Below are 27,302 nucleotides of genomic sequence, written 5' to 3'. Positions count from 1 at the left end.
TACATGAAAAGTCTCTTCTCTTTGCAAGTGCTTGATGGGCGAACTGTTTACTTAAGTGTTTTCTGTTTTCATTTTAGATTTTTCACATATGCAACATTTTTTAAAAGTGCCTTAAATTGGTTTAACACAATTACCGTGTTTGTAAAAGCACATCATTTACAGACTACATACTAACAATATATAACAAAACTCAGTGCACAGTAGCACTTTAGCTCCTATTCACCTTGCACCAACCCCTCTGCAACATTTAAATATGAATCAGCATGGTTTTTTCCCCTCAAGTTGATCGGTTTATTTTCTAAACAAACTTGGACTCAGATTCTTTAATAGAACAGTGCAGTAGAAGGCCCATTTGGTGTATTGCGCCTGCATGGGGTCTCTAATTATGTTATCTCAGCATCATTCTCCTATCTTTTCCCTGTAGCCCTGCACATTATTTAAATAAAAACAATTATCCAATCTCTCTCAGGAAGTTCAATTGAATGCCTCAATTGAACTTCCCTCCAGCACACTTCCAGACATTGCAGTCCATATCCTAATTATTCACTATGTACAGAGGAATCTCGATTATCTGAACGAGATGGACGGGCACTGTTACGTTCAGATAATTGATTATTCAGTTAATTGATTCAATGCCTTTCCTCTGGGGCTCAGAGTTTTCTGTGAAGTCTGTTCCCCGTTCACGAGACTAGGCAGCAACACACTGCGCGCAAGCCCCCAATCCCCTCCTCCTCCCCTACATCCCGTGCGTCCCTGCCCCTTCCTCATCCCCCCCCCCGTCCAACACCACCCCCCCATCCCCCCATCCCCAATCCCGTCCAATACCGAACCCTGCCAGCCCCCAACCGCCCCCACCTGTCTCCCCCAACCCCGCCCCCTCCGCCTGCCCCCGCTCGCGCCCCACAACCAAGTCCAACACCTCCCGCCACCCCCACCCCAACCACATCCAACACTGCCCCCACACTCCCAAATGCTGTCCAACCCCGCCCACACCCCATCCAACACTGACCCCACACTTGCCCCCTAATTCCATCCAACATTGCCCCCCTCCCGCCCCATCCACTCAACCCCGTCCTCAACACTGTTCAACACCACGCCCTCCCCACCCAGCCCCCAACCCCATCCAATACCACCCCCATATCTATCCAACAACACACCCCCCCCACCCCCGCCTGCATCCACCCCCCTTGCCCAGGCCCTAACTCTGTCCAACACCGCCCCCACGCCCGCCCCAAACCATCCAATGCCAACCGCTGTCCACGTTCATCCCCACTCGCCCCCACCTGTACGCCTACCCGCCTCCCCAAACCTGTCCAACACTGTCCCCCGCCCACCACCTGTGCAACCCCCCCCAGTCCACCACCAACCCCTCTCTGGGGCAGCCAGACTGAACACCAACAAGATTACTGCAGGACACTTGGACAGGTTCCTCCTTTGCCCTGTACAGGACAACGTTGGAGAGATTATCTGGGGGAGGGAGGTTCAGGGTACACACATGTATAGAACTCCAGGGAAAGTGTGGGGAGGGAGAGAGAAGGCGGGAGGTCAGTCATTTGGAGACCGTGCCTGTGCTCCCATCGATGTCCAGGACTGTTCTCAGCAGCATTTCAGTAAGCCAAGTTCACTTTTAATCACAGTAAACAAAAGACATGATCAGCGCTGGAAACATGCCTTTGAAGTAATGTTTCTATAGGGACCTCGAGATCTCCTTTGGATAATCCGATATTCAGATAATTGATATTCCTCTGTAATAAACTTTATTTTCTCACCTCACATTTGCTCCTTTTGCGAAGCACTTCAAAACTGTGCCTAAGCTCTTGATCTGCTTATGAGCGAGAACAATTTCACCTTTTTAGCTAACTCCACATGGTTTTGAAAACTTTTTAATTTCTTCTCAGCCTTCTTCTCTCAAAGGAAAACAGTCCCAACTTCTCCAATCTTTCCTGATAACTGAAATGTCTTATATCTGGAACCACTCTTACATACCTGTTCTATACTTTAATCAATGTATTCACTTTCTCCCCTATAGTATGGGGTCCTGAACTGTGCACAGTACTCCTGCTGAGGGCTAACCAGTGTCGTATGTAAATTAATCATAATCTCCCTGCTTGTATTTTATATGTCCCTATTTATGAAACCAAGAATGCTGCATGCTTTATTAAACTGCCATGCCACCTTTAGTAACTGGCGTACATATACACCTAGGTCTCTTTGCACTTGTATGCCCTTCAGAATAGTATCTTTTATTTCACACAGTCTCCCCATGTTCTTTCTGGCAAAATATGTCACCTCACAATTTTTCACACTGAGCTCCATCTGGTACCTTTCTGCTCACTTGACCAATGTGGCAATGCCTTTCGAAGTTCTAGATTGTTCATGATCTATAACTTTCTTCACAAGGCTGTGCTCAATTTTAAACTCTTCTCATAACTGGGTTTCCTCCTCTATCACCACTATCTGAGCAGCCTCTGCCTCAGAGGTAAACACAAATGTAAGGCTTTTAATCAATACCTCAACCATTTCTCTAGGCTTGTAAAACCCCTTTTTGATCTCTAACCTGCCCCCCACTACTCCTTCCACCATCTTTTACTACTGATATGCTTTCAGAGAATTTCCTTTTATGTTAGCTGTCAGCTTGTGTTTTTAATTTCCTCTTTGCTTCTTATCTGCCTTATGACATCTGTCATAATCACATTTGTCGTCTTAATTTCTGTCTCCTTTGTTAATCAGGGAGCTCTGGATTTGTTGTCCTACATTTCCCATTCAAAGGAATATATTTTGACTATGACTAAACAATTTCGTTTTTGAAGGTAGCCCACTATCCAGCTATTACTTACCCACCAACCTTTAGTTCCAGTCTGTCTGGCCCAATTCAGTTCTTGCCCCATTGAAATCTGCTCGCCATGCTTTGATCATTCTTACTCTGGATTGACAAACGTCACTTTCCGCCATCACCCTAAGCCTGATGACAAAATGATCACTGTCCACTAAATTTTCCCTCACTAATACTTGATCTACTTAGGCCACCCAATTCCTAAGACCAAGGTCTTGCAGGGTCTCCTTTCTTTTTGAATTGGACACATTCTACAGTAGAAAATTTTCCTGAATACAATCTATGAATGCTCATTCCCTCACCGCCCTTTAACATGACCACTAACCCCATTCACATACAGGTAATGAAAGTTCCCCCTTTACAACCACTCTATGATGTTTTCACCTCTCTGTAATTTCCTTGCAGATTTGTTTCTCTGCCTCCCACCCATTAGCTAATGGCCTGTATGTTATTCTGAGCATCCTTATCCCTTCATTTTAGCCACAGCAACAGTATTAATTTAACCCTCTGAAACATTCTCTTCCTCCATTATTGCTATGCTATCCTTAAACCAAAAATGTTACCTACTCTGTGTTTTCCATTCCCTATATTTTCTGAGCACCTTGTAACTGGGAACATTTAACATCCAGATAAGCCTTCCTTAAGTGAGGGCTTATTATAACCACAACATTATAAACAAATCAGGCAATCTGTGCCTGTAACTCCCCAATCTTATTAACTACATTCTGTGCATTCACATTCATGCAGGGTCACTGATACCAATGTGAACCGTGACCTCTGGTTGCTTGCCCTGCCCCAGAAAAATGTCCCGTAGCCATTCTTTTCATCCTACCACCAGGGAGGCAACAAACTGTCCTAGAGTCATGTTGGCAGTCACAGAAATGCCTGACCCCTAAATAAACAGTCCCCTATCAGTATTGTCCTTCCATTCTTCTTCCTGTCCTCCTACACAGCTGAGCCACTCTTATACTGCCACAGGCCTGGGTCTTGCTGCACTTCGCCAAGAATACATTGGCCACATCTGCTTAGTCAACACAACATCATGTTTCATCAACTTAAAGTGACCCCAAACAGCTTTATTTTAAAGCACAAACTTTGAATTAATGAAATAAAAAGGGAAAATACTAGAGAAGGGCGGCACGGTGGCACAGTGGTTAGCACTGCTGCCTTACAGCGCCAGAGACCCGGGTTCAATTCCCGCCTCAGGCGACTGACTGTGTGGAATTTGCACGTTCTCCCTGAGTCTGCATGGGTTTCCTCCGGGTGCTGTGGTTTCCTCCCACAGTCCAAAGATGTGCAGGTCAGGTGAATTGGCTATGCTAAATTTACCGTAGTGTTAGGTAAGGGGCAAATGTAGGGGTTGCACTTTGGCAGGTCGGCGTGGACTTGTTGGGCCGAAGGGCCTGTTTCCACACTGTAATCTAATCTAATCTAAAGAAACTGAATAGGTCTGGCAACGTCTTGGGAGAAAGCAAACAACATTGAGTCCAATGTGACTACTTCAGAAGAAATGTATAAAACGATCTTGTAAAATTATTTCTGAGGCAAAATATACTGAGGAAATAATAATCACATTATTGTAAATGAGTCAGAAATTAGTATAGCTGAATTTGCAAGATCTCATTCTGTTCTTAACCTTGACTTTCAAAATACACACTGTAAGACTTACCTCCATGTTCCTGTAAAACTGTACAAACTACTGGTACACCTTGGCAATCTTGGTGGTTCAATTCCATCCAAATGCATGATAATTGATGGAATGCCATAAAACAACAGATATTTCATATAGAAAAATAAAGTATGAGCAAAACCAAGGCCACCTAGGAGAGAAAGATATGATCATCTACATTGGAACTGTTCACTTCCCAAAACCTCTCTGTACATTAGTTTAACTTATGGATGTAACAATAGTGCCCTCTTGTGGTATGAATAGAATAATAATATATTTTGCATGATCTGTTAAACATAGAGGAGATATGGTCTCATAAACTACGTAACTATTACTCGGTATTTTATATGTAATGGTCAATACAATTTGAGATTAAAGAGTAATTATTCAGAACAGCAATAGGTGGGGAGTGATGTTTCACACTGATTACTGCTGGGACAAGACTGTTCCTGATTTGTTTTAATGATGTGGACACAAGTTCTACCTCTGGAGCTGATCATCAAATTGAGAGGGATAGTCAACACTGAAGAGGACTGCAACAAATTACAAAGGAAATAAATAATTGGCAAATGAATTTCAACACAAATATGTGTACAGAATAGAAGAGTGACATTACATGGAAAGTGTAAATTTAGGTGGGGTAAGGGAACAAAGGATTGTTGGAAAAGAAATAAATATAACTCTACAAAGTTCTGCCACAGGTTCACAAGGCCTTTACTAAAACAAACCAAGCAGTTGTCTGCAATTGAAAAAAAGAGGGAAGTTATGCTAAACTTGTATCAAGCCTTAGTTCAGTCCCCATCTGAGTACTGCATGCAGTTCAGATTGCTATTGCAAAAATGATATTGCAGGACTGGAGCTGATGCTGAGAAGATTTATAAAGGATGATATAAGAAATGGGTAGTGTTCTTGGAAAAGATATCAAAAAGAGAAAGCTGAGGGGTGACCTAATAAATGTATTTGAAAATAATGAAAGGTTTTGAAAGAGTGAATATAGAAACAATCTTTTCACTTATTTGAGGGAGAGGAGGAAGAGAGGAAAGCAATTTTTTAGACCATCACTGCAAATCAGCAATAAATATATTAGAAAATTGAAACAAAGCTTATTTATCGAAAGAGTTGTGAGAATGTAGAATTCACTACCACAGGGAGTGGTTGAAGCAAATTGAATAGGTGTCTTTCAAGTGAAGCTGAAATATTTGTATGGACTGGCTGGGCCGAGCCTGTCTAAGCCTGGAATTTTCTCAGATCAGACACATTGGTACAACATTATTTATGCATGGCATTTGTACTTATCTCATTATTCAAGTTACCATTAAGTGTCATCTTTACATTTGCTATTTCCTGGCAAATAACAAAATAAAATAACAACTTTACATTTCTGCCATCTCTCCAGCATGTGCTGTGGTATTTCCTCTTAATTCTAATCACAACCTTCCCTCTTTATTGGCCTGTATGTAAAATATCTTACTATTTTCGCTTATGTTCTTAAAAACATTAATTGCATAGTTCCTTTTTGCCTCCCCAATTGTACTTCTGACTTCTTGCCTAATCTCTTTAAAAACTTCTTTAATTATGCATTCCTCTGCAGGGTGTATATAATTATTGCACACCTCTTGCTATCTCTCAACTGCTTCCTTAAGTTTTTATTCATCCGTGGAGTCTCATGTGTTTAATTTGCTCTTTCTTTTTAATGAAACATATTTTTGCTGCACTCTGTTGAACACTTTTTTTTAAATGAGTGCTTCCCATTGTAATTCTACATTGCTGTTTGCCAACATATTTTGCCAATTTTGTTTCCTGCAAGTTTCATTCTCAGCCACTCAAAATCACCTTTTCTCCAATCTATTAATTTGTTTATTTGTCACACTTGCACTTGAAAGAATATAAATATTATTGACATTATTACCTAGATATTCCCCAACTTTTACTTCACGTTTCTGCTCTGGTTCATTCCCTATTACCAAATCCAGAACCTTTAGCTGTTGTGCTTTTACATATTTTATTTTAAAATGTCCTGTGAACACCACAAGAACTCAATTCCTGTATCTCCTTTATGTACTGTTTCTGTCCAATGTACATCAGGGCTTTTGAAATTCACCATGGTTATCCTTACATTTATTAATTCTGAAGAACATTTGTATATTTCTTCCTCCATTTCTCTTCTATCTATTAGATGATCTGTGGATTACATCAATAGTATAATGGATATTTTATCATCTTTTATCTCCATTTATATGGCTTTTATTTTAGACTCGCCAATACTCTTTATTTTTTCTATTGTCAGCTACTTCACCTCTCCAATTTCTCCCTTTATCTTTTCATCTATTATGTACTATACCCTACAGTGTTTTGTTCCCAGTCCTGATCTTTCTTAGCCATGCCCTCCACAATAGGCGTTTCCCTGGTCCACAACGCCTAATCTTCACCATGGACATCCAATCCCTATATACCTCCATCCGCCATGACCAGGGCCTCCAAGCCCTCCGTTGTTTCTTCTCCAGACGTCCCCACCATACCTTTCCATTGACACTAATTCTTTTGGCTGAACTGGTCCTCACCCTCAATAATTTCTCCTTCAAATCCTGCCATTTCCTCCAGACAAAAGGGGTAGCCATAGGCATCCGTATGGGCCCCAGCTATGCCTGTCTCTTTGTCGGCTATGTGGAACAGTCCATCTTCCGCAGTTATACCGGCATCACTCCCCATCTCTTCCTCCGCTACATTGATGACTGCATTGGCGCCACCTTGTGCTCCCATGAGGACGTTGAACAGTTCATCAACTTCACCAATACATTCCACCCAGACCTTAAATTCACCTGGACTATCTCAGACACCTCCCTCCCCTTCCTGGACCTCTCCATCTCCATCTCCATTAACGGTGACCGATTTAACACTGACACTTTCTACAAACCTGACTCCCACAGCTACCTGGATTACAACTCCTCCCACCCTGCCTTTTCTAAAAATGCTATCCTTATTCCCAATTCCTCCGCCTCCGCCGCATCTGCTCCCAGCAAGACCATTTCCACCACAGAACACACCAGCTGGCCTCCTTCTTTAAAGGCTGCAATTTCCCCTCCCACATGGTTAATGATGCCCTCCAACGCATCTCATCCACTTCCTGCACCTCCACCCTTGAACCCCACCCCTCCAACCGCAACGACAGAACCCCCCCCCAAATCCTTCCACCCTACGAACCTCCGTATACATTGCATCATCCTCCACCATTTCCACCACCTACAAATGGACCCCACCACCAGAGGTATATTTCCCTCACCACTCCTATCCACTTTCCGTAAAGACCATTTCCTTCACGACTACCTTGTCAGGTCCACACAGCTTCCCCCCCCCCAACCAAACAACCCACCCTCCCTTCCCGGCACCTTCCACGTCACTGAAGGAACTGCAAAACCTATGCCCACACCTCCCCCTTCACCTCTGTCCAAGGCCCCAAAGGAGCCTTCCACATCCGTCAAAGTTTCATCTGCACTTCCACACGTCATGTACTGTATCTGTTGCTCCCGATGCAGTCTCTTCTACATTGGGTAGGCAGGACGCCTACTTGCAGAGTGCTTCAGAGAACATCTCTGGGACATCCACACCCCTGAACCCCACTGCCCCATGGCTGAACACTTCAACTCCCCTTCCCACTCCACTGAGGACATGCAGGTCCTAGGCCTCCTCCATCGCCATTCCTCAACTACCGGATGCCTGGAGGAAGAATGCCTCATCTTCTGCCTCAGGACCCTCCAACCCCAGGGCATCAATGTGGACTTCACCAGTTTCCTCATTTCCCCTCCTCCCACCTTGCCCCAGTTCCAACCTTCCAGTTCAGCACTGCCCTCATGACCTGTCCATCTTCCTTCCCACCCATCCACATCCATTACACCATCTCCATCCACCTATTGCACTCTCAGCTACCTTCCCCCCAGCCCCACTCCCCTCCCATTTATCTCTTCACCCCGAGGGCTCCCAGCCTCATTCCTGATGAAGGGCTTTTGCCTGAAACATTGATTTCTGCTCCTCAGATGCTGCCTGCCCTGCTGTTCTTTTGCAGCACCACACGCTCGACTAATATCTCTGTAATGCCTATTGCTCCCAGTGCTTGACTGCCTCCAACTCCTCTGTTTTATTTGACTGTGCTTACTGCTGTACAGACACTTCCATTTGTTTAAATAGTGCTCTCTTTATGTTTAAATCAACTTTTTAAGACCCTTGTTCTATAACTATTTATTGTCTTGTCATCAATATCCTCTCTTACTTCCTTTTGCCCCTAAGTCCTCCTGCTCTGTTCTGTCAGTATTATCCCCAGAGAAAACACTCCTTACTATTTTAAAGCCTTTACCACTTCCTATTGATCATTTCTTCAGCATGCCACATCAGAATTATTCTTACCAATCTTAGAACAGGAGCCAATATCTCAAAAATAAAGAGGAACCCTTTTCTCCCCCACACCAACCCTCTGGCCTCGTAGCTCTTGATCTATCTGCTCCATGCCAATTTGCTCAAGCCTTAGAAACCAAATCTGAAAATTAAATACCTTCAGTGTCTTGCATTTAAATTAGAGCCTTACTCTTGCTACTCTTTCAGCAATCCTGCTTGCCTGTTCATAGGTAGGGTATTGAGTCCAACATGTACAATGACAACTCAATTATCGCTTTCTCTTTCCGAGTTCCTCTCCAGCTGCCCCAAAATATATCTTACTCCCAGGTAGGCAACAAACTATCCATCCTCCCATTCCCTCTAATTAGAGACAAAACAGAGGTTGCTGGAAAAGCTCAGCAATCTGGCAGCATCCATGAAGAGAAATCAAAGTTAATGTTTTGCGTCCAGTGACCTTTCCTCTAATTAGTGTACCTATTTACACATATTCCTATTCTGCTCTTTCCCACTCTGCATAGGCTTCTGAACCAGGTACGTTTGTTTGTATTGTGGCTTTCCTCACTGCTGACTTTCTCCACTTCCTTGCAGGCAGTGAGTACATTGCACCTATTGGTCACGATATTGCACATTTCAGTTCACCTTTTAATTTTTTTAAATTATAGCAGTTTTCTCTTCAGTTGTCAGCATTCAACTCAACTAGCATCCAACACAGCACAGCACAGCACTTTTACTCAGAAGTGTCAAAACTGCATTAAAGTGTGTCTTATACTCTAAATTTTAGAATACTAAAAAAAAAACTGGTACTGTGCACTCAGTCTCCTTTCTTTTAAAGGAAAACTATTGAGTCCAATTTAAAAATGATTGCTTTCTCAAGTATGGATCTTTTATTCAACAAATCTTTGATTTTTAAACTTATTACTAACCTTCAAAGTAAGGAGTTTTCTTCTGATATTGTTAGATGCAATACTGTATTTTGTAACTTGTTTTGTCAAGATTTCATTACCATTTAGATGACTATATTGTCAGGCTCACTTTACAAATAGCATGGTGGATACACAAATACTCTAGGATATATATGTTAATCTAAATCTCAATCCAATCTTTTGTAATCCCCAAACATAATTACCCAGAACACTGAAAGAATATGTGGATAATATAATGATCAGAATCTTATAGGGGTCTGAGCTACAAGGGCTGTGGTGAGATTTACGGCAGGACTGAACAACGTGTCCGGTGAGGCCCATTGCAACTCTGGGAGCATCCAATCAAACTATTCAGCAATGTTATGACAGACATCTGGTGCAGGAGGGAGTATCTTCAAATGTTATATCTCACAAAATATGTCACTAATCGCACTTACTGCTCTATATACCATCCTTCACCAGTAACAATCTCTATCAATCGTGATTTTACCTGAAATTCACAGCTTCACCCTCTCAAACTTAGCAGTGCTACAAGCTTCACAGTGTGCATTATGGCAGCCACATCATCCAAACATGTTGCATCACACTCACTGACATGCTACCTTCTCTCTTGCAGGACAAAGTGTTGCAGAACCAGAAACAAGAGTATCTAAGAGTCAGGAGATGGGCACAGCTGTAGGCCTTCACACTGAGGTTGGAGATGGTGATCACCATCACAGGAGCAATCAATCCAAAGGCTATGGTTAACTGCAGGAATGAATTAATCAAATATGACAGTATCCTCATACCCAATCCTCCTCCCGAAACCACAATCTCTTCCGGCTGCAACTGTAGGTTATAAGCACACAATTCTTCCTTCCCTCACTGAAACATAACCCTGGTGGTTTTCTTTATCTCTACAAACCCTCATATACCACAGTTGCATAAATAATCGTACTATACACTTCATGTGCTGCAGCTGTAGATACAAGAAACCGTTGAATAAAACCATTACTTTGTTTTCCCTGTCAAAATTAATTCAAAATCAAAATACAGGTTTCACCTCTTTTAATACAAAGAAAGCTCAGACCAGGTGAAAAGACATCCACCTCTTTGAACATTCTGTTGCTTGCCCCTCACAACATCTCCATTTTTGACTCAAGATCCACTTGTAGCAGTTTTATCAGGCTAAAAACAGCTTTGGGTACTATACAAATGTAAACAGTTATTGTTCAACAGTTCTATTTCATCAGAATATGCATTTGCAGCAAGACATTGGAAAGTGATTGGAATGTGAATTTAGAAGGAATGGTTAGTAAGTTTGCAGATAACACCAAAATAGATGGTTATAGGGGACAACTAAGAAGATTATCTCAGAGTACAATGGGACCGTGGTCAGGTGGGCTGATGGACTGAGGAGTGGCAGATGGTAATTAATCTAGCTGAGTGTGAGGTGTTGCATTTTGGTGAGGCAAATCAGGGCAGGACTTATACACTTAGTAGTAGGGTCCTGGGGAGTGTTGCCGAAGAAAGAGATCTTGAGGTGCAAGCTCATAGTTCCTTGAAAGTGGAGTCACAGGTAGATAGGATAGTGACAGTACACTTGCCTTTATTGGTCAGTGCATTGAGTACAGGAGTTGGGAGGGCCATGTTGCAGCTGTACAGGATATTGGTTAGACCACTTTTGGAAAATTGCATTCAATTCTGGTCTCCCTGCTACAGAAAGGATGTTGTGAAATTTGGAGGAGTTCAGAAAAGGTTTACAAGCATGTTGCTGAGGCTGGAGAGTTTGAGCTATGGGGAGAGGCTGAAGAGACCAGGGCTGTTTTCCCTGGAGCATCAGAGACTGAGGGATGACTGAATGGAGATTTACAAAATCATGAGGGGCATTGATAGGGTGAATAGCCAAGATCCTTTTCCCAGGATAGGGAAGTCCAAAACTAGAGGGCACAGATGTAGGGTGAGAGAGAAAAGATTTAAAAGTGAAGGCTGGTACAATTACATGTATAGGAAGAGTTTAGAGGGATATGGGCCAAATGCTGGCAAATGGGGTTATGTCGGTTTAGGATATCTGGTCAGCATGCACAAGTTGGTCTGAAGGGTCTGTTTCCATGCTGTCGAACTCTATGATTCTAAGTCATATATAAGGTAGGAAAATAATGACTTATAACTTTCAACAGAAAATGGCAATACGTACCAAATTTAATAAGACACTGCTTGTTGTCCTATATAGAGAAGAATAATGAAACTAAAGGGGAGGCTGAAGGAAGTGGGTAAGAGAGTTGGGTAACTGGAATATAATGAGGTGATGGACGAGAGGGGGATAAAGTTAAAGCACATGGGAAGGAAGGGTGAATCGTGGTTCCCTCATCAAAATAAGTGAATTTCCATTTGATAAACAAGATTGGTGTTGTGATTCTGTTCACTGTTTACAACTATCAAGCTATAACAGAACTGTAAAATAGACCATACTAATAATTTACATAGCTTTTATATGTCCAAACCCAATAATTACCATTCAACCAGCATCACTACATATTGATTCTCCATTTAATTCACAGCATTCAGAGGGTTTCACTGTGTGCACACTGATTGTCAATTTTCCTGACATAACCACTGCAAATATATATCATAAAGTACCTAACTGGCTGTGGAACACTTCGGGATATTTTGAGTTTGTGACAGCTACTGTTTACATGCAAGTACTTTCTTTCATCAACTTAAACTGTAGAAACTTTCAGTTCAAAACAACTTACAGATTCAGTTCAAAACAAACAGGCTACCTTTGTTCTATGGTATTGCCACGCCAATGGAAAAGAGCAATTATAACGTTTTGTTAGCTCACAGTGAGGCCCATGTAATATATGAGCTCCATACAGAAGACATATGACCTTCAAGAAAGAAGAAGAAAATTAAGTATGCAAGTTGATTTGAATTTAATCAGTGATGGAGTGCTGCTGATTTCAGTCGCTTCAGTCCGTTGTCTAAACTGAATGAACTCCCAACTATGTGCCAAAAGTACCACGATGCTTACAGAATTTTTGAACTAATTAAGAATTAAGCATAAGTATGTGTTTAAATACCTGTAAGGGATTCAATCACACTGAACAAATTTATTAGAATTCTTTGAAGAGCTCATCAGCAGGATGGATAAAGCGGAAGCAGTGCATGTAATATATTTGGATTTTAAGAAGACAGTTGAGAAGGTACAATAATTTAGGCTACTTAGCATAAAAGCTCAAGGATTCAGAGGTAGTATATTGGCTAGGATAGATAGTTGACTCACAGAAGACAGAGAGTTATGAAAAGGGGGGCATTTTCAGGATGATAACTAGTGAAGTGGAACAGGGTTCAGTGCTAGGGCCACAATTATTTCCAACATTTATTACTGATTGGATGAGGAAAGTAAATAAACTATAGCCAAATTTGCAGATAACACAAAAATAGCTGGAAGGCAAGTGATGTGGATGACACAAAGAGTTTGCAGAGGGATATTAAGCAAGTGAGCAAAAAATTGACAGATGGATTATGTGGGAAATTGTGAGGCTAAACACTTTGGCAAGAAGAATAGAGGAGCTCAATACAATTTAAATGGAGAGGACTGTAGAAAACTACAGCACAGAAGAATCTAGGAATCCTCTTGCTAAAGTCACAAAATGCTCACATAAAAGTTCAGCTGGTAATAAAGAAGGCAAATGAAATGTTGTCCTTAATTTTAAAGGGAATGGAGTATCAAATCAGGGAGGTAACACTAAAACGATACAGAGAACAGTCGGAAAAGTGAACAGTTAACAGCTTTGGGATCCCTAACGAAGGAAATATTTAATTGCATTGGGGGTAGTGCAAAGAAGGTTCATTAGGTTGATCCTAGGTATGGTGGGAATGTCTTATGGGAAGTTGAGTAGGTTGGCATCACTAGAATCTAGAAGAGTGAAACCTTATTGAAACACATAGGTTTCTTAGGAACTCGACAGTGTAGCTACTGAGAGGTTGTTTCATCTTTTGAGAGAGTCTAGAACCAGAGGGCATTATCTCAGAATAAGGCATCACCCATTTAAGACAGAGTTGAAGAGGACTCTCTTCTCTTACAGGGTTGTAGTCTGTGGAATTCTTTACATAGCAGGCTGTAAAGACAGGCTCATTATGTCTATTCAACACTGAGACACACAAATCTTTAATCATTAAGGGATTCTAGGTTTATGAGGAAAGACAGATGACGACTATTAAGATCATCCATGATCTCATCAAATGGCAGAGCAGACTCGATGGGCTGAATAGCCTATGTGTGCATTTGTGTCTTGTGGCACTCATGTGAAAGCAAAGAACTGCTATCCAATCTTATTATTCTATCAACTCGTAATATATTCTTCAATACAAGATCATTTGTACCTTTTATTATAAAGTGACAGATATCGCACAAACCTAAAGTCCAGTAAGAGGCAGATTCCAATATTGTTTCTTGCTGCTGAATTGCATGAATATACATGAGTTGAAGCATGCACTCTGTCAGACACCACCAGAACAAAACGCGCACTCCACTCAGCAACAAACATGCAAGGTCTTTTTTGGGCACCGACGCCTTTGGTTTTCTCATCTGTTTCATTTGGAAGTAAAAAGAAAACAATAGCAAGTAAATCTAGTTTGAAGTACAGAAGTACTTACTTGTCTCATTTTATTTGTTTTTACTACAATCACCAACAAAATTCATTATAAAATCATGACAATCAAGGAAATTCTATTCCAGTTTCAAACAAGATTTATTAAATCCCCAATTGTTTTTCTCTGATATAAAGTCAACATATAGTATGCATATTAATATAACAATCAGGAGCAGGAGTTGGCCTTCTGGTCCCATGAGTCTACGCCACTTTTAACATGATCATGGGTAATCTAATTATGATCAGGCTGTCTACTTCCGTGTCTATTCCCTAAACCATTTGACTCCCTTGTCAGTCAAGAAGTCAGTCTTAAAATTATTGACTGATCCTATTTCCACTACTCTAGGGAAAAAAGTTCCACAGACTAATGAAAAACTAAAGAACTGCAGATGCTGTAAATCAGAAACAAAAACAGAAGTTGCTGGAAAAGCTCAGCACGTCTGGCAGCATCCATGAAGAGAAATCAGAATAAATGTTTCGGGTCCGTTGACCCTTCCTCAGAACTGATGGTAGCTAGAAAAATGTTGGTTTATCTGCAGAAGATAGGATGTGGGGAGAGGTAAGGAGTAACAATAGGTGGGGTTGGAGCCCAAAGAGAGAGAAGAGTTGGACAGACAAAGAAGTGGATAACAATCAGGCTAGGAGAGCGATTAGCTGTTTTGGAGACTGTTAATGGACAACAATAAACAGTGTGCAATGGCAGACTATGTGATAACAAGGACTGTGTGTGGGTTGGGGCTAGGACATGGGGGAGTACAGGCGCTAAAACTATTGAACTCAATACTGAATCCAGAGGGCTGCAGAGCCCCAAGTGGAAAATGAGCTTGCACTGAGCTTCACTGGAGCACTGCAGCAAGCCTGAGACAGAGATGTTGGCCAGGGAACTGGGTGGTGTGTTAAAGTGACAGGCATTGGAAGCTCAGGGTCTTTTTTTGCAGGCAGGACGTAGATATTTTGCAAAGAAGTCCACAGTCTATGCTTTATCTCCCCAGTATAGAGGAGACCACAATGTAAAGCAGTGAATGCAGTAGACTAGATTGTGTGTAGAGTCAAGATTAGAGTAGTGCTGGAAAAGCACAGCAGGTCAGGCAGCATCTGAGAAGCAGGAAAATCAATGTTTCGAGCAAAAGCCCTTCATCAGGAATGAGGGCTGATGAAGCCTGAAGGGCTTTTGTCCGAAACATTGATTTTCCTGCTGCTTTGATGCTGCCTGACTTGCTGTGCTTTTCCAACACTATTCTAATCTTGACTCTAATCTCCAGCATTCTGCAGTACCCACTTTTGCCTGGATTGTGTGTAGTGCAGGTAAAGTGTTTCTTCACCCAGGAGATATGGTTGGGCCCTATAATACTGAAAAGGTAGGAGGTAGGTGCTACACCTTCGAAGGTTGCAGGGGAAGATGCCCTGGGGCTGTGGTGGTGGTGCTGGGAGTGAAGGAAGAGTGAACCAGTATGTCCCAGCGGTAACAGTCCCTGTGGAAGGTGAACAAGGGAGGAGAGGGGAATATGTGTCCCGTGGTGGCATCTTGTTGGAGGTGGTGGAAACGGTGACTGATGATCCTCTGGATATGGATGCTGGTAGGATGGTAGGTGAGGACAAGGGGAATCCTATCACTGTTGTGGGAGGAAAGCGTGGGAGATAAGTCAGACTCAGCTGAGGGCCCTGCTGACAATGGTGCTGGGGAATCCTTGGTTCATTTGTGGATGGGGGCCAGATTAGGACTGGAAAAAGGAATGTTCCACGTATCCCACGAAGAGACAGGCTTAACTGTGGCCCAATGCACATGCCCATGGCCATGGCCACCTCTCTGACCTGAAGAAAAGAGAGGAGTTAAGAGAGAAGTTGTATAAGGTAAGGATGACCTCAGCCAGGCAGAGGAGGATGGTGGTGGTGGTGTCGGTTCAGACTTTTGCTTCAGGAAGTAGCAAAGAGCACTGAGACCATCCTGGTGGGGGATGAACGTGTAAAGGGATTGTACATCCATGATAAAGAGGTGGTGGCTGGAGCCTGCAAAGTGGAAATTCTGAAACTGGCATAAAGCATCAGAGGAAACATGGATGTAAGTGGGCAGGAACAGGACCAGAGGAGAAAAGACCAAGTCAAGATAGGAAGAGGTGAGTTCTGTGGGGCAGCAGCAGGCAGAAACAATGGGTCTGCTCAGACAACCTTGCTTGCTTGTGGATTTTTGCATGACTCTCAGCTTGGAGGTAATAGGAGGGGGAGGTCACAAGATTAAATGAGGTCAGTGACTGTCGTTGATACAATGGCCTGATGTTCCACGCTGGAGTCATGGTCCAGGGGAATATAGGAGTAGGAATCTGAGAGCTGGCGCTCAGCCTTTATAATGCAGAGGTCGATCCACCACAGTACAGCAGCTCCAACCTTATCGACAGGCTTAATAACAAAGTCAGGGTTGGATCTGAGCGCATGGAGTGCAGTCAGTTCTGAGGAAGACAGGTTGATTTGGATGAAGGGGATCAGAGAAATTGAGGCAACCAATTCTCAATGAATAGATCGAGTGCAGGTACCAGGCCAGAGGGAGGGGTCCAGGTGGAGAGAGTTGGGCGAAGGAATCTGTGGGATGAGGAGAGGACTCTTGTCCAAAGAAATGGGCATGGAGGTGAAGATGACAGAAAAGGAGTTCTACGTCATGTCATGCCTGAAGTTCAATAAGGTGGGGATGCAAAGGGATAAAATGGAGACATTTGCTGAGCGCAAAACATTCAGCATTGGAGAGCTAAAGATTAGGAGGATTGGTGAATACCCATCAGGAGGTGGGGTTGTGGGAGGGGATGGAGTCAGAAGGAAGAGGAATGGAAGGTCCCAGAATGCCATGGGTATCTCTGAGTTGTAGGAGAAAGTGAGGACTGCAGATGCTGGAGATCAGAGCTGAAAATGTGTTGCTGGAAAAGCGCAGCAGATCTGGCAGCATCCAAGGAGCGGGAGAATCGACATTTCGGGCATGAGCCCTTCTTCAGGAAGGGCTGAAGAAGGGCTCATGCCCAAAACGTCGATTCTCCCGCTCCATGGATGCTGCTTAACCTGCTGAGCATTTCCAGCAACACATTTTCAGCAGCTATCTCCGAGTTGTTGCATCTTGTGTGCGTTGATGCCTGAAAGGAAAAGAAAAAGTTTTTTGTTAGCATTGCAAATGAGCCCGAGGATGAAGTAGAACAGCAGAGTGGTGCAACCCTGAGCGAGCATCATGCAATGCTGTTGAACAGCATCCAATAGTCTCCAGCAACTTCTGTACTTGTCCACAGACAAATGACCCACTGAGAAAAACATTCTTGTCACCTCCATCTGCGGTGGGAACCCCCTTACTTTTAAGCTGTATCCTCAAGTTCCAGTGTGCCTTTTGGTTTTACTGACAAGTACCATTCTATTAATTTGATGATTTCCTCTGTAAGTGAAAGTCATCTTTTATACTTAAAGGTGTAAACAAAGTTGTGGTTTAGGTTAGTAGGTACCTTAAAAACATAACTTGCTGTTTATCATTCATCCATTAAATCAAAGCCTCACATCATTAGCCCCTCTACAACTGGTTTGGTTTTATTTTAATCAAACTAGCAAATAAAAAAAAAATAACATTCTACAAATGTTCAATCTTTTTGAAGTTAGTCTTCCACTTGGAAAAGTGAAGACATTTTTATAAAAATCACCTTGTATTAATTGCACTTTATTTTCAACTTGCTCACTTTCTATTTTACAAAAAAAGGGAACTTTCCTCACTCCAGTCATAACTGAGCAGGTTAGAACTTTTTATGATGGGATCCATGACAGGTAAACATGAAAATTATGTTGCTGTGAGAAGGCAGCAATGGACAGTATGGGGTTGGACTTTCCTTTCTTCCTTCTTCTGGAAGAATGATAGGGTCACTGACAGAGAATCTCTGCATTTTTCTAGAAGGCATTTAACTTGATACACAGGGCCAGATCGAGCTACATTTTTATTCCCTTGGAGGGAATGGAATGCCGTTTTGGTGTAGCAGTTCAAAGGCAGCAGCCATTTAAAAGGGCCAGAGGGGCTTGAAATTAAAGACAACCAAAGAGAAACAAAATATCTAAAATGGTAGAAACAACATCAAATCTTCAGCTATGTCAAGAGTTTTTTATATTGCCATATCTCTTTTAGTCCCACTGTTGTAAAAATTACCTTTGTTAAAAGCATTTTAGTTTCAATAACTTGCTATTGGTGTAACACAATAGCCAGGATGAATATAGCAAGACCCAGCATAAATGAGCTAAATGACCCATAACAGTTTGTGTGAAAACTACAGAAACCAGAATCATGTTAACAGTGTGACAGAGAGCAGATTGATCATACAAAATCAGTGTTTCATCAAAAATTCCAAATACATCACTTTTAAAGGTGTAAGCTTTGAAAATTGCTTATATAAAACTCTGAACAAAATAATTATTGAAATGTTACCATGTTAGTCACTAAAATATAAATATTCAATAACTTACAGGATAAAGTCCAAAACACAAAAAAAGTGTCGTCATTAGAAATCAGGTTTAAGTTATAAAGGGAATATTGTATGTTCAAATAAAAGTGAATCTATTAATTTACCTGATTAATGAAGTCATCGTAGCATATGATGGGTCCATTGTGAAATACAGGATAATAGAATATATATGCCAACAGCCAGCAGAAGGATACACCAAGCCTTTGAGGTCCATCATAGTACCAGCAGTACTCTAAACTGAAACTTGTGTATCGCAGATTGCAAAGAGCCAAGCAGAATAAAAGCAGGAAGTATTCATTCTCTGTCTCATACCAGCTTTTCTAAAATAAATAAGAAGTATTACCTTGACATCAAGAGAAGAAATAAATATGTAGTCTTAAAAATTAAGATTGAACTGAAATAGGTTCCACAAATATACAAAGAAAGAATTCAACCAATCATTCTGACATTAAATACTTTCATGTTATTTTTTAATGAATATCACCAAAGGGTTGGCAGTATAACAGTAAAGTTATTGCATTAATAATCCAGAGTCACAGGCTACCATCCTGGAGGCATGAGTTCAAACTCCCATGATAACAGCAAGGGCTGGGGATGAGGATCTAAATATAATTAATAAATCTGGAATGTTACTCTCATTAAAATGGATTGTAAAACTACCAGATTGTTCTATAGACCCAACTAGTCTACAAACATCTTTCATTGGAGGAAATCTGCCATCTTCACCTAGATTGGCCTACACATGACTCCAAAACCATACTAATGTGGTAGACTGTTCAATGCCCCGTGAAATGGCATAGCAAGCCATTCAGTTGTATTAAGTCACTACAGAAAGAAAGCCTGTGCATGTAACCCAAACTACATAGATTGGGGCAGTTTGCCACCATTTCCTCAAAGCCAATTATGGACAGACAATAAATGCTTACTCAATTAGCCAGATGGTTAATTTACAATGCACAGTGATACCAACAGCATGGGTTTAATTTCCACATCAGCTGGAGTCAACATGAAGGACTATCCTTTCCATCCTCTCCCCTTGCCTGAGGCATGCAGACCTTCAAGTTAAACTACCACCAGTCATCTCTCTCTAATGAAATACCAGCCCTTTGGTCCAGTGGGTCTATGGCGACTCTATTTATATAATGCCATTACTGAGATAGTTTGTCTTTCTGCTTTCCCATTGATTATGAAGTATATAATTCAGCAAAAAAAAAAGAAAGCATACAAAATATTAATAAACTGTCAAAAAAACAACGTAAGGCAGAATCATCAAGCTGACAGGATTACAGCAATGTGAGATATGAAAGATAAATTTTGTATTAAAACTGGTATTAGCATAAAATCACTATTAAAAAAAAATATTTAATTTATGTACTTCCAAAATGGATATGCTCTCCAAAATAGGATTTAGGGAGGGAAGTGGCAATTGGATCCAACTTGTCTACACAAATATCAGAAGAACAAGGCTGAATCTTCGGCTTTTTTTTGGCTAATTGTGAGTTGCATCAAGGTTTCTGCAGAGGTTTTTGATGTGAGACCAAGCAAGATTTCTCACAGTATGTTATCAAATTCACCTCGTCAACTGGATACTCACCTCAGGGTGTACCTCACATTTGACTCTAGACCTATTCTACCACACTCTGTTCTCAGAGCAACACATCAATCACCAATATCAGCCAAATGACTTGCATCCTATGTGCCTATTCAGCAAAGACTGTTGTACACCCAAATGAACATTGGAAATCTAGCATTGTCCCTCACCAGTACCATAATGGTGCAGCAGCCATGAAGCCACACCTACTCACAGTGCATAGCTGGCCTGCCAAACAGTCCTTCAACCAAGCTGCTGCTAAAAACACCACATCCTTAGCTATGCTCCATCTATACACTCTCACTAAGTCACTGGTACTTTGTCCCCAGTGCCCATTGTAGATCCATATCTAGTCTCTGTCCAGAACAGAAACATCACAAACAGGCAAGCAATTGGACAATTCAGTTATTATTTGCAGCCAGCAAAAATAAACACAAACAAAAGGAACAGAGGCTGCAGATTACCCACACAATATAAACCAAATGCTGGCATCTTGACCAACTGTTACTTTACATTCCATAACTGGTTGCAGCCAGTTCTCATCTGGAACCAGGTGTCAAACTGGTCCTGTCTGTCTTGTACAAGGACAATTTCAACCTTCCCAATGACTTCCTCCTCCTTGGAAGACTGCTCCCCCTCTCCCAGTTCTTCAGCATCCAGCACCTCACCTTATTGCCTTCTTCAATAGCATGATAGAATGGTATGCCACACTATCTAGACAATACTGGATGGATCCCCAGATTGATTCAAGCAAGGTGGTGCATAGGGAACAATATATTTAGCGCAATTTTTGTCATTCCAAATTGAAATGTGTTTTGTAAATGTCAAGTTCATTACAATTGCATTGAGTGGAACATGCAGGCGGTGGACGAGTTGAATTTTCCAACAATATTATAATTTCCAAATTGAAATGGTTTGTAATATTTGGAAAGAAAGATGTGATTTTTAAACATATGGAAGAATCATTTACTCCTGTTGACTTTACAAAGTTTTAGGTACTAATTAAATAACATTTATAGTAAAGTAATTAACCAACCAAATTGGAAAGCCACAAATCAACACAACTGAATACACGTTTGTCACACATTTCAAACTAAACACCAAATGGCATCACTAGATCTTCCCTGGATTCAGAGAAAGTTCAGAAAACATATACAGTTTTAGATCCATAATATGATTGAACTCTCCATCAAGATAGAAAGTGGGGTAACTGATTCTGAGACTAGGGCCCTGAATTTTCATAAGGGAAACTATATTGGTTTGAGGTGTGAGTTAGCTAGGATGGATTGGGAAAAGCAGTGAAAGGAATGATAGCAGATGGGTAATGGCAAACATTCAAAGAGTGAATGGGTAAACCCCAAAAATTGTTTATTGCAAGAGTGGAAAGAAACAGTGGCCAAACCATGGCTTATAAAGGAAGTTAAAGGCAGAATTAGATGCAAAAAAAGTATGCAAACTGGCAAGAATAAAACAATAGACCTAAGATTGGGAACAGTTTTGAAGTCAGGAAAGGAGAACCAAGGGATTGATTAAGAATCAGGAAAACAGAGCATAAGAATAAGCTTACTGGAACTTAAGATCTGACTGTAAAAGTTTCTATAGGAACATAAAGAGAAAATGATTGGTGAAAAGTAATGTACATCCCTTATGGTCAGAAACAAGGGAATTTATAATGGGAAACAAAGAACAGAAGAACTAGAAGCAGAAGTATGCCATCTGGCCCTTCAAGCCTTCTCTGCCATTCAATAAAATCATGGCTGATCTTTTCATGGCCTCAGCTCCACTTACCCACCCTCTCACAATAACCCTCAATTGCTTCATTGTTCAAAATATAAATCTATCTTAGCTTCAAAAACATTTACTTAAGTAGCATCAACAATTTCACTAGGGAAGGAATTCCAGATTCACAACCCTCTGGGTGAAGATATTCCTACTCAATTCAGTTCTAAATCTGCTCCCCTTAATTTTGAGGCTATGCCCTCTTATTCTAGTTTCACCTGCAATGGAAACATCCTCTCTATGTCTATCTTATCCATTCCCTTCATAAATTTCTATAAGATCCCCCCTCAAATTCCAATGAATATAATCCTAGTCTAGTCAGTCTCTCCTCATAAGCCAGCCCCCTCAATAATAGGCCATCTTCAAGTCTGTCACTCAAAAGCCCATCTCCGCCCAAATCCCAACTCATCCAGTCAGCTCCTAGTTTTCTCTACCTGGAGCACAACTCCCCAGGTATGGAGCTCTCCAGGAGGGTCAGTCAGACAGAGGGAGAGAGAGGGAGTGAGAGAGATAGTTAGAGAGAGATTCAGACCGGAAGAGGGAGGGAACAACAGAGAGAGTCAGTCAGAGAGGAAGGAAGGGAGAGTGTGTGTGTGTGCGTGTATACACAGGAAATCTCAATACCAGTTTTGATCCTTTAACCTCCCACCTCTCATCACAGTCTACTCAGTCTCTCCTCGTAAACCAACCCCCTCAATTCTGGAACCAACCTAGTGTACCCACTCCAGTACATTTTTCTCAAGGAAGGAGACCAAAAACTGCATGCAGTACTTCAAATATGGCCTCACCAGCACCCTGTTTTTAAACTCAATCCCTTTAGCAATGAAGGACAAAATTCCATTTGCCTTCCTAATTACCTGTTGTACCTAAAGACCAACCTTCTGTCACTCATGCATAAGGACACCCAAGTCCCTCTATGTAACAGCATTCTGCAACTTTTTACCATTCAAGTAGTAATCCTTTTTACCGTTACTCCTACTAAAATGGATACTTTACATTTATTAACAGTGTATTCCATCTGCCAGACCTTTGCCCACTCACTTAATGTATCTATGTTCCTCTGCAAAGTTTCACAGTCTTCTGCACACTTCGGTCTGCTACTCATCTTAGTGTCATCTGCGAATTTTGACACATTACACGTCGTCCCCAACTCCAAATCATCTATGTAAATTGTGAATATTTGCAGTCCTAACACTGATCCCTAAACCACAGCACTAGTTATTGATTGCTATTTTGGATGGCACTCATTTATCCCCACTCTTTGCTTCCTGTTAGTCAACCAATCCTTTATCCATGCTAATACTTTACCCCAAATGCTATGCATCCTTATCTTATGTAACAGCTTCTTGTGCAGCACCTCGTTAAACGCCTTTTGGAAATCCAGGTACACCACATCTACTGGGTCCCCGTTGTCCACCATGCTCGTAATGTCTTCACAGAATTCCAAATGGTTACTTAAACATGACCTGCCCTTCATGAACACATGCTGCATCTGGCCATTGGGACAATTTCTATCTAGATGCCTTACTATTTCTAAGAAATGGCAGATGAACTAAATGTTTGCTTGGCTTCTGCCTTCACAAAAGGAGGACATGAACAACATAAGAGAAATAATGGGGAACACGGGATTTCCGTATTGGTAGAGGAATCTATATTAGGGGAGAAATGGTGTTGGAGAAATTGATGGGATTGAAGATTGGTAGATTAACAGGCCCTGGGGATTTATGTCCCAGAGTACTTAAGAAAATGGCTCTAGAAATAGTGGAGACATTGGTGGTCATCATCCAAGATTCTTTAGATTCTGAAATAGTTCCTGCAGATTGGAGGATAGGTAATGAAACCTTACCATTTAAAAAAGGGAGGCAGACAGAAAACAGGGAATTATAGATGAGTGAGCTAACATTGGTAGTGGGAAAGATGCTAGTGTCCATTATCATGGAAAACAGAACACTTAAATCATGCTTGACAAACCTATAGGAATTCTTCAAGGGTGTAACTAGTAGAGTTGACCAGGAAGCCACTGGATGTGATTTATTTGGACTTTTAGAAGGCTTTCGACAAAGTCCTACAGTGACTACTGGGGTAGGGCACAGATGGGTACTAGGACCCCAGCTATTCACAATGTATGTTAATGATTTAGATGAGGAAACTAAATGTAATATCTCAAATTTGCAGATGACACAAAGGTGGGTGGGAGGGTGACTATGAGGAGAATGCAGAAATGTTGTAGTGTGATTTGGACAGGCTGAGTGAGTGAGCAAATGCATGGCAGATGTAATACTGTATAATGTGGGCAAATAAGAGTTTATCCACTTTGGTAACAAAAATAGGAAGAGAGATTATTATTTCTAATGGTAATAAATTGAGATAGGGGAACTTTCACTGAGACTTGGGTGCCCTTGTGCACAAGTCTCTGAAATTATGCACTCAGATGCAGCACTACACGTTGGCCTTCAGAGCAAGAGGATTCAGGTACAAAACAAGGATGTCTTTCTGCAATTATACTGGGCATTGGTGAGCCTATATCTGAAATGCTGTGTTCAGTTTTGGCTTCACAGAACATAGAACATTACAACACAGTACAGGCCCTTGATGTTGCACCAACCTGTGGAACCAAACTGAAGCCTATCTATCCGACACTATTTCATTTTCATCCATAAGACCATAAGACCATAAGACATAGGAGTGGAAGTAAGGCCATTCGGCCCATCGAGTCCACTCCGCCATTCAATCATGGCTGATGCGCATTTCAGCTCCACTTGCCAGCGTTCTCCCCGTAGCCCTTAATTCCTCTAGACAACAAGAACCTATCAATCTCGGCCTTGAAGACATTTAGCGTCCCGGCTTCCACTGCACTCCGTGGCAATGAATTCCACAGGCCCACCACTCTCTGGCTGAAGAAATGTCTCCGCATTTCCGTTCTGAAATGACCCCCTCTAATTCTAAGGCTGTGTCCACGGGTCCTAGTCTCCTCGCCTAACAGAAACAATTTTCTAGCATCCACCTTTTCAAAGCCATGTAGTATTTTGTACGTCTCTATTAGATCTCCCCTTAATCTTCTAAACTCCAACGAATACAATCCCAGTATCCTCAGCCGTTCCTCATATGCTAGACCTGTCATTCCAGGGATCATCCGTGTGAATCTCCGCTGGACATGTTCCAGTGCCAGTATGTCCTTCCTGAGGTGTGGGGACCAAAACTGGACACAGTACTCCAAATGGGGCCTAACCAGAGCTTTATAAAGTCTTAGTAGTACATCTCTGCTTTTATATTCCAACCCTCTTGAGATAAGAGACAACATTGCATTCGCTTTCTTAATCACAGACTCAACCTGCATGTTTACCTTTAGAGAATCCTCGACTAGCACTCCCAGATCCCTTTGTGCTTTGGCTTTATTAAGTTTCTCACCATTTAGAAAGTAGTCCATTCCTATATTCTTTTTGCCAAAGTGCAAGACCTCGCACTTGCTCACGTTAAATTCCATCAGCCATTTCCTGGACCACTCTCCCAACCTGTCTAGATCCTTCTGTAGCCTCCCCACTTCCTCAGTACTACCTGCCTGTCTACCTAACTTTGTATCATCGGCAAACTTCGCTAGAATGCCCCCGGTTCCCTCATCCAAATCATTAATATATAATGCGAACAGCTGTGGCCCCAGCACCGAACCCTGCGGGACACTGCTCGTCACCGGCTGCCATTCTGAAAAAGAACCTTTTATCCCAACTCTCTGCCTTCTGTTAGATAGCCAATCCTCAATCCATCCCAGCAGCTCACCTCGAACACCATGGGCCCTCACCTTGCTCAGCAGTCTCCCGTGTGGCACCTTATCAAAGGCCTTTTGAAAGTCCAGATAGACCACATCCACTGGGTTCCCCTGGTCTAACCTACTTGTTACCTCTTCAAAAAATTCCAACAGGTTTGTCAGGCATGACCTCCCTTTACTAAATCCATGTTGACTTGTTCTAATCAGACTCTGCTCTTCCAAGAATTTAGAAACCTCATCCTTAATGATGGATTCTAGAATTTTACCAACAACCGAGGTTAAGCTGATTGGCCTATAATTTTCCATCTTTTGCCTTGATCCTTTCTTGAACAAGGGGGTTACTACAGCCATCTTCCAATCATCCGGGACCTTTCCTGACTCCAGTGACTCTTGAAAGATCTCAACCAATGCCTCTGCTATTTCCTCAGCAACCTCTCTCAGAACTCTAGGATGTATCCCATCGGGGCCAGGAGATTTATCAATTTTAAGACTTTTTAACTTTTCTAGCACTATCTCTTTCGTAATGGCAACCATACTCAACTCAGCCCCGTGACACCCTTTAATTTTTGGGATATTACTCATCCATATGTTTATCCAATGACCATTTAATTGCCCTTAAAGTTGGTGAGTCTACAACTGTTGCAGGGAGTGCGTTCCACACCTCTATTACTCTGCGTAAAGAAGTTACCTCTGACATCTATCCTGTATCTATCACCCCTCAGTTTAAAGCTATGTCCCCTCGTGCTAGCCAATACCATCCAAGGAAAAAGGCTCTCACTGCCCACCCTATCTCACCCTCTGATTATATTATATGTCTTAATTAAATTAAATTAAGGGCGGCACGGTGGCACAGTGGTTAGCACTGCTGCCTCACAGCGCCGGAGACCCGGGTTCAATTCCCGCCTCAGGCGACTGACTGTGTGGAGTTTGCACGTTCTCCCCGTGTCTGCGTGGGTTTCCTCCGGGTGCTCCGGTTTCCTCCCACAGTCCAAAAATGTGCAGGTCAGGTGAATTGGCTATGCTAAATTGCCCCTAGTGTTAGGTAAGGGGTAGATGTAGATGTAGGGGTATGGGTGGGTTACGCTTCGGCGGGGCGGTGTGGACTTGTTGGGCCGAAGGGCCTGTTTCCACACTGTAAGTAATCTAATCTAATCTAATCTAAATCACCTCTCAAACTTCTTCTAACAAAACAGCCTTAAGTCCCTCAGCCTTTCCTCATAAGACCTTCCCTCCATTCCAGGCAACATCCTAA

The 27,302-nt window shown here is 41.9% G+C and overlaps 1 protein-coding gene across 4 annotated transcripts in view; it reads right to left on the bottom strand.

Annotated features, from left to right (window-relative positions):
- hhat (hedgehog acyltransferase) overlaps positions 1-27,302 on the bottom strand; it is a 264,425-nt gene that overhangs the window by 211,121 nt on the left and 26,002 nt on the right. For all 4 annotated transcript variants that reach the window (XM_072580734.1, XM_072580732.1, XM_072580733.1 and 1 more), the window contains exons 6-8: positions 19,022-19,237; positions 14,213-14,384; positions 4,503-4,653 (exon numbers count right to left, since the gene is read on the bottom strand). In XM_072580734.1, coding sequence (XP_072436835.1) covers positions 4,503-4,653; positions 14,213-14,384; positions 19,022-19,237 — 539 coding nt within the window. The remainder of the gene's footprint in view (positions 1-4,502; positions 4,654-14,212; positions 14,385-19,021; positions 19,238-27,302) is intronic.

This window comes from Chiloscyllium punctatum, chromosome 11 (genome assembly GCF_047496795.1).
Source record: "Chiloscyllium punctatum isolate Juve2018m chromosome 11, sChiPun1.3, whole genome shotgun sequence".
Classification (NCBI taxonomy): domain Eukaryota; kingdom Metazoa; phylum Chordata; class Chondrichthyes; order Orectolobiformes; family Hemiscylliidae; genus Chiloscyllium; species Chiloscyllium punctatum.
The sequence above is the reverse complement of the archived record's forward strand: the minus strand, read 5'-3'. Positions and strand labels throughout refer to the sequence as shown.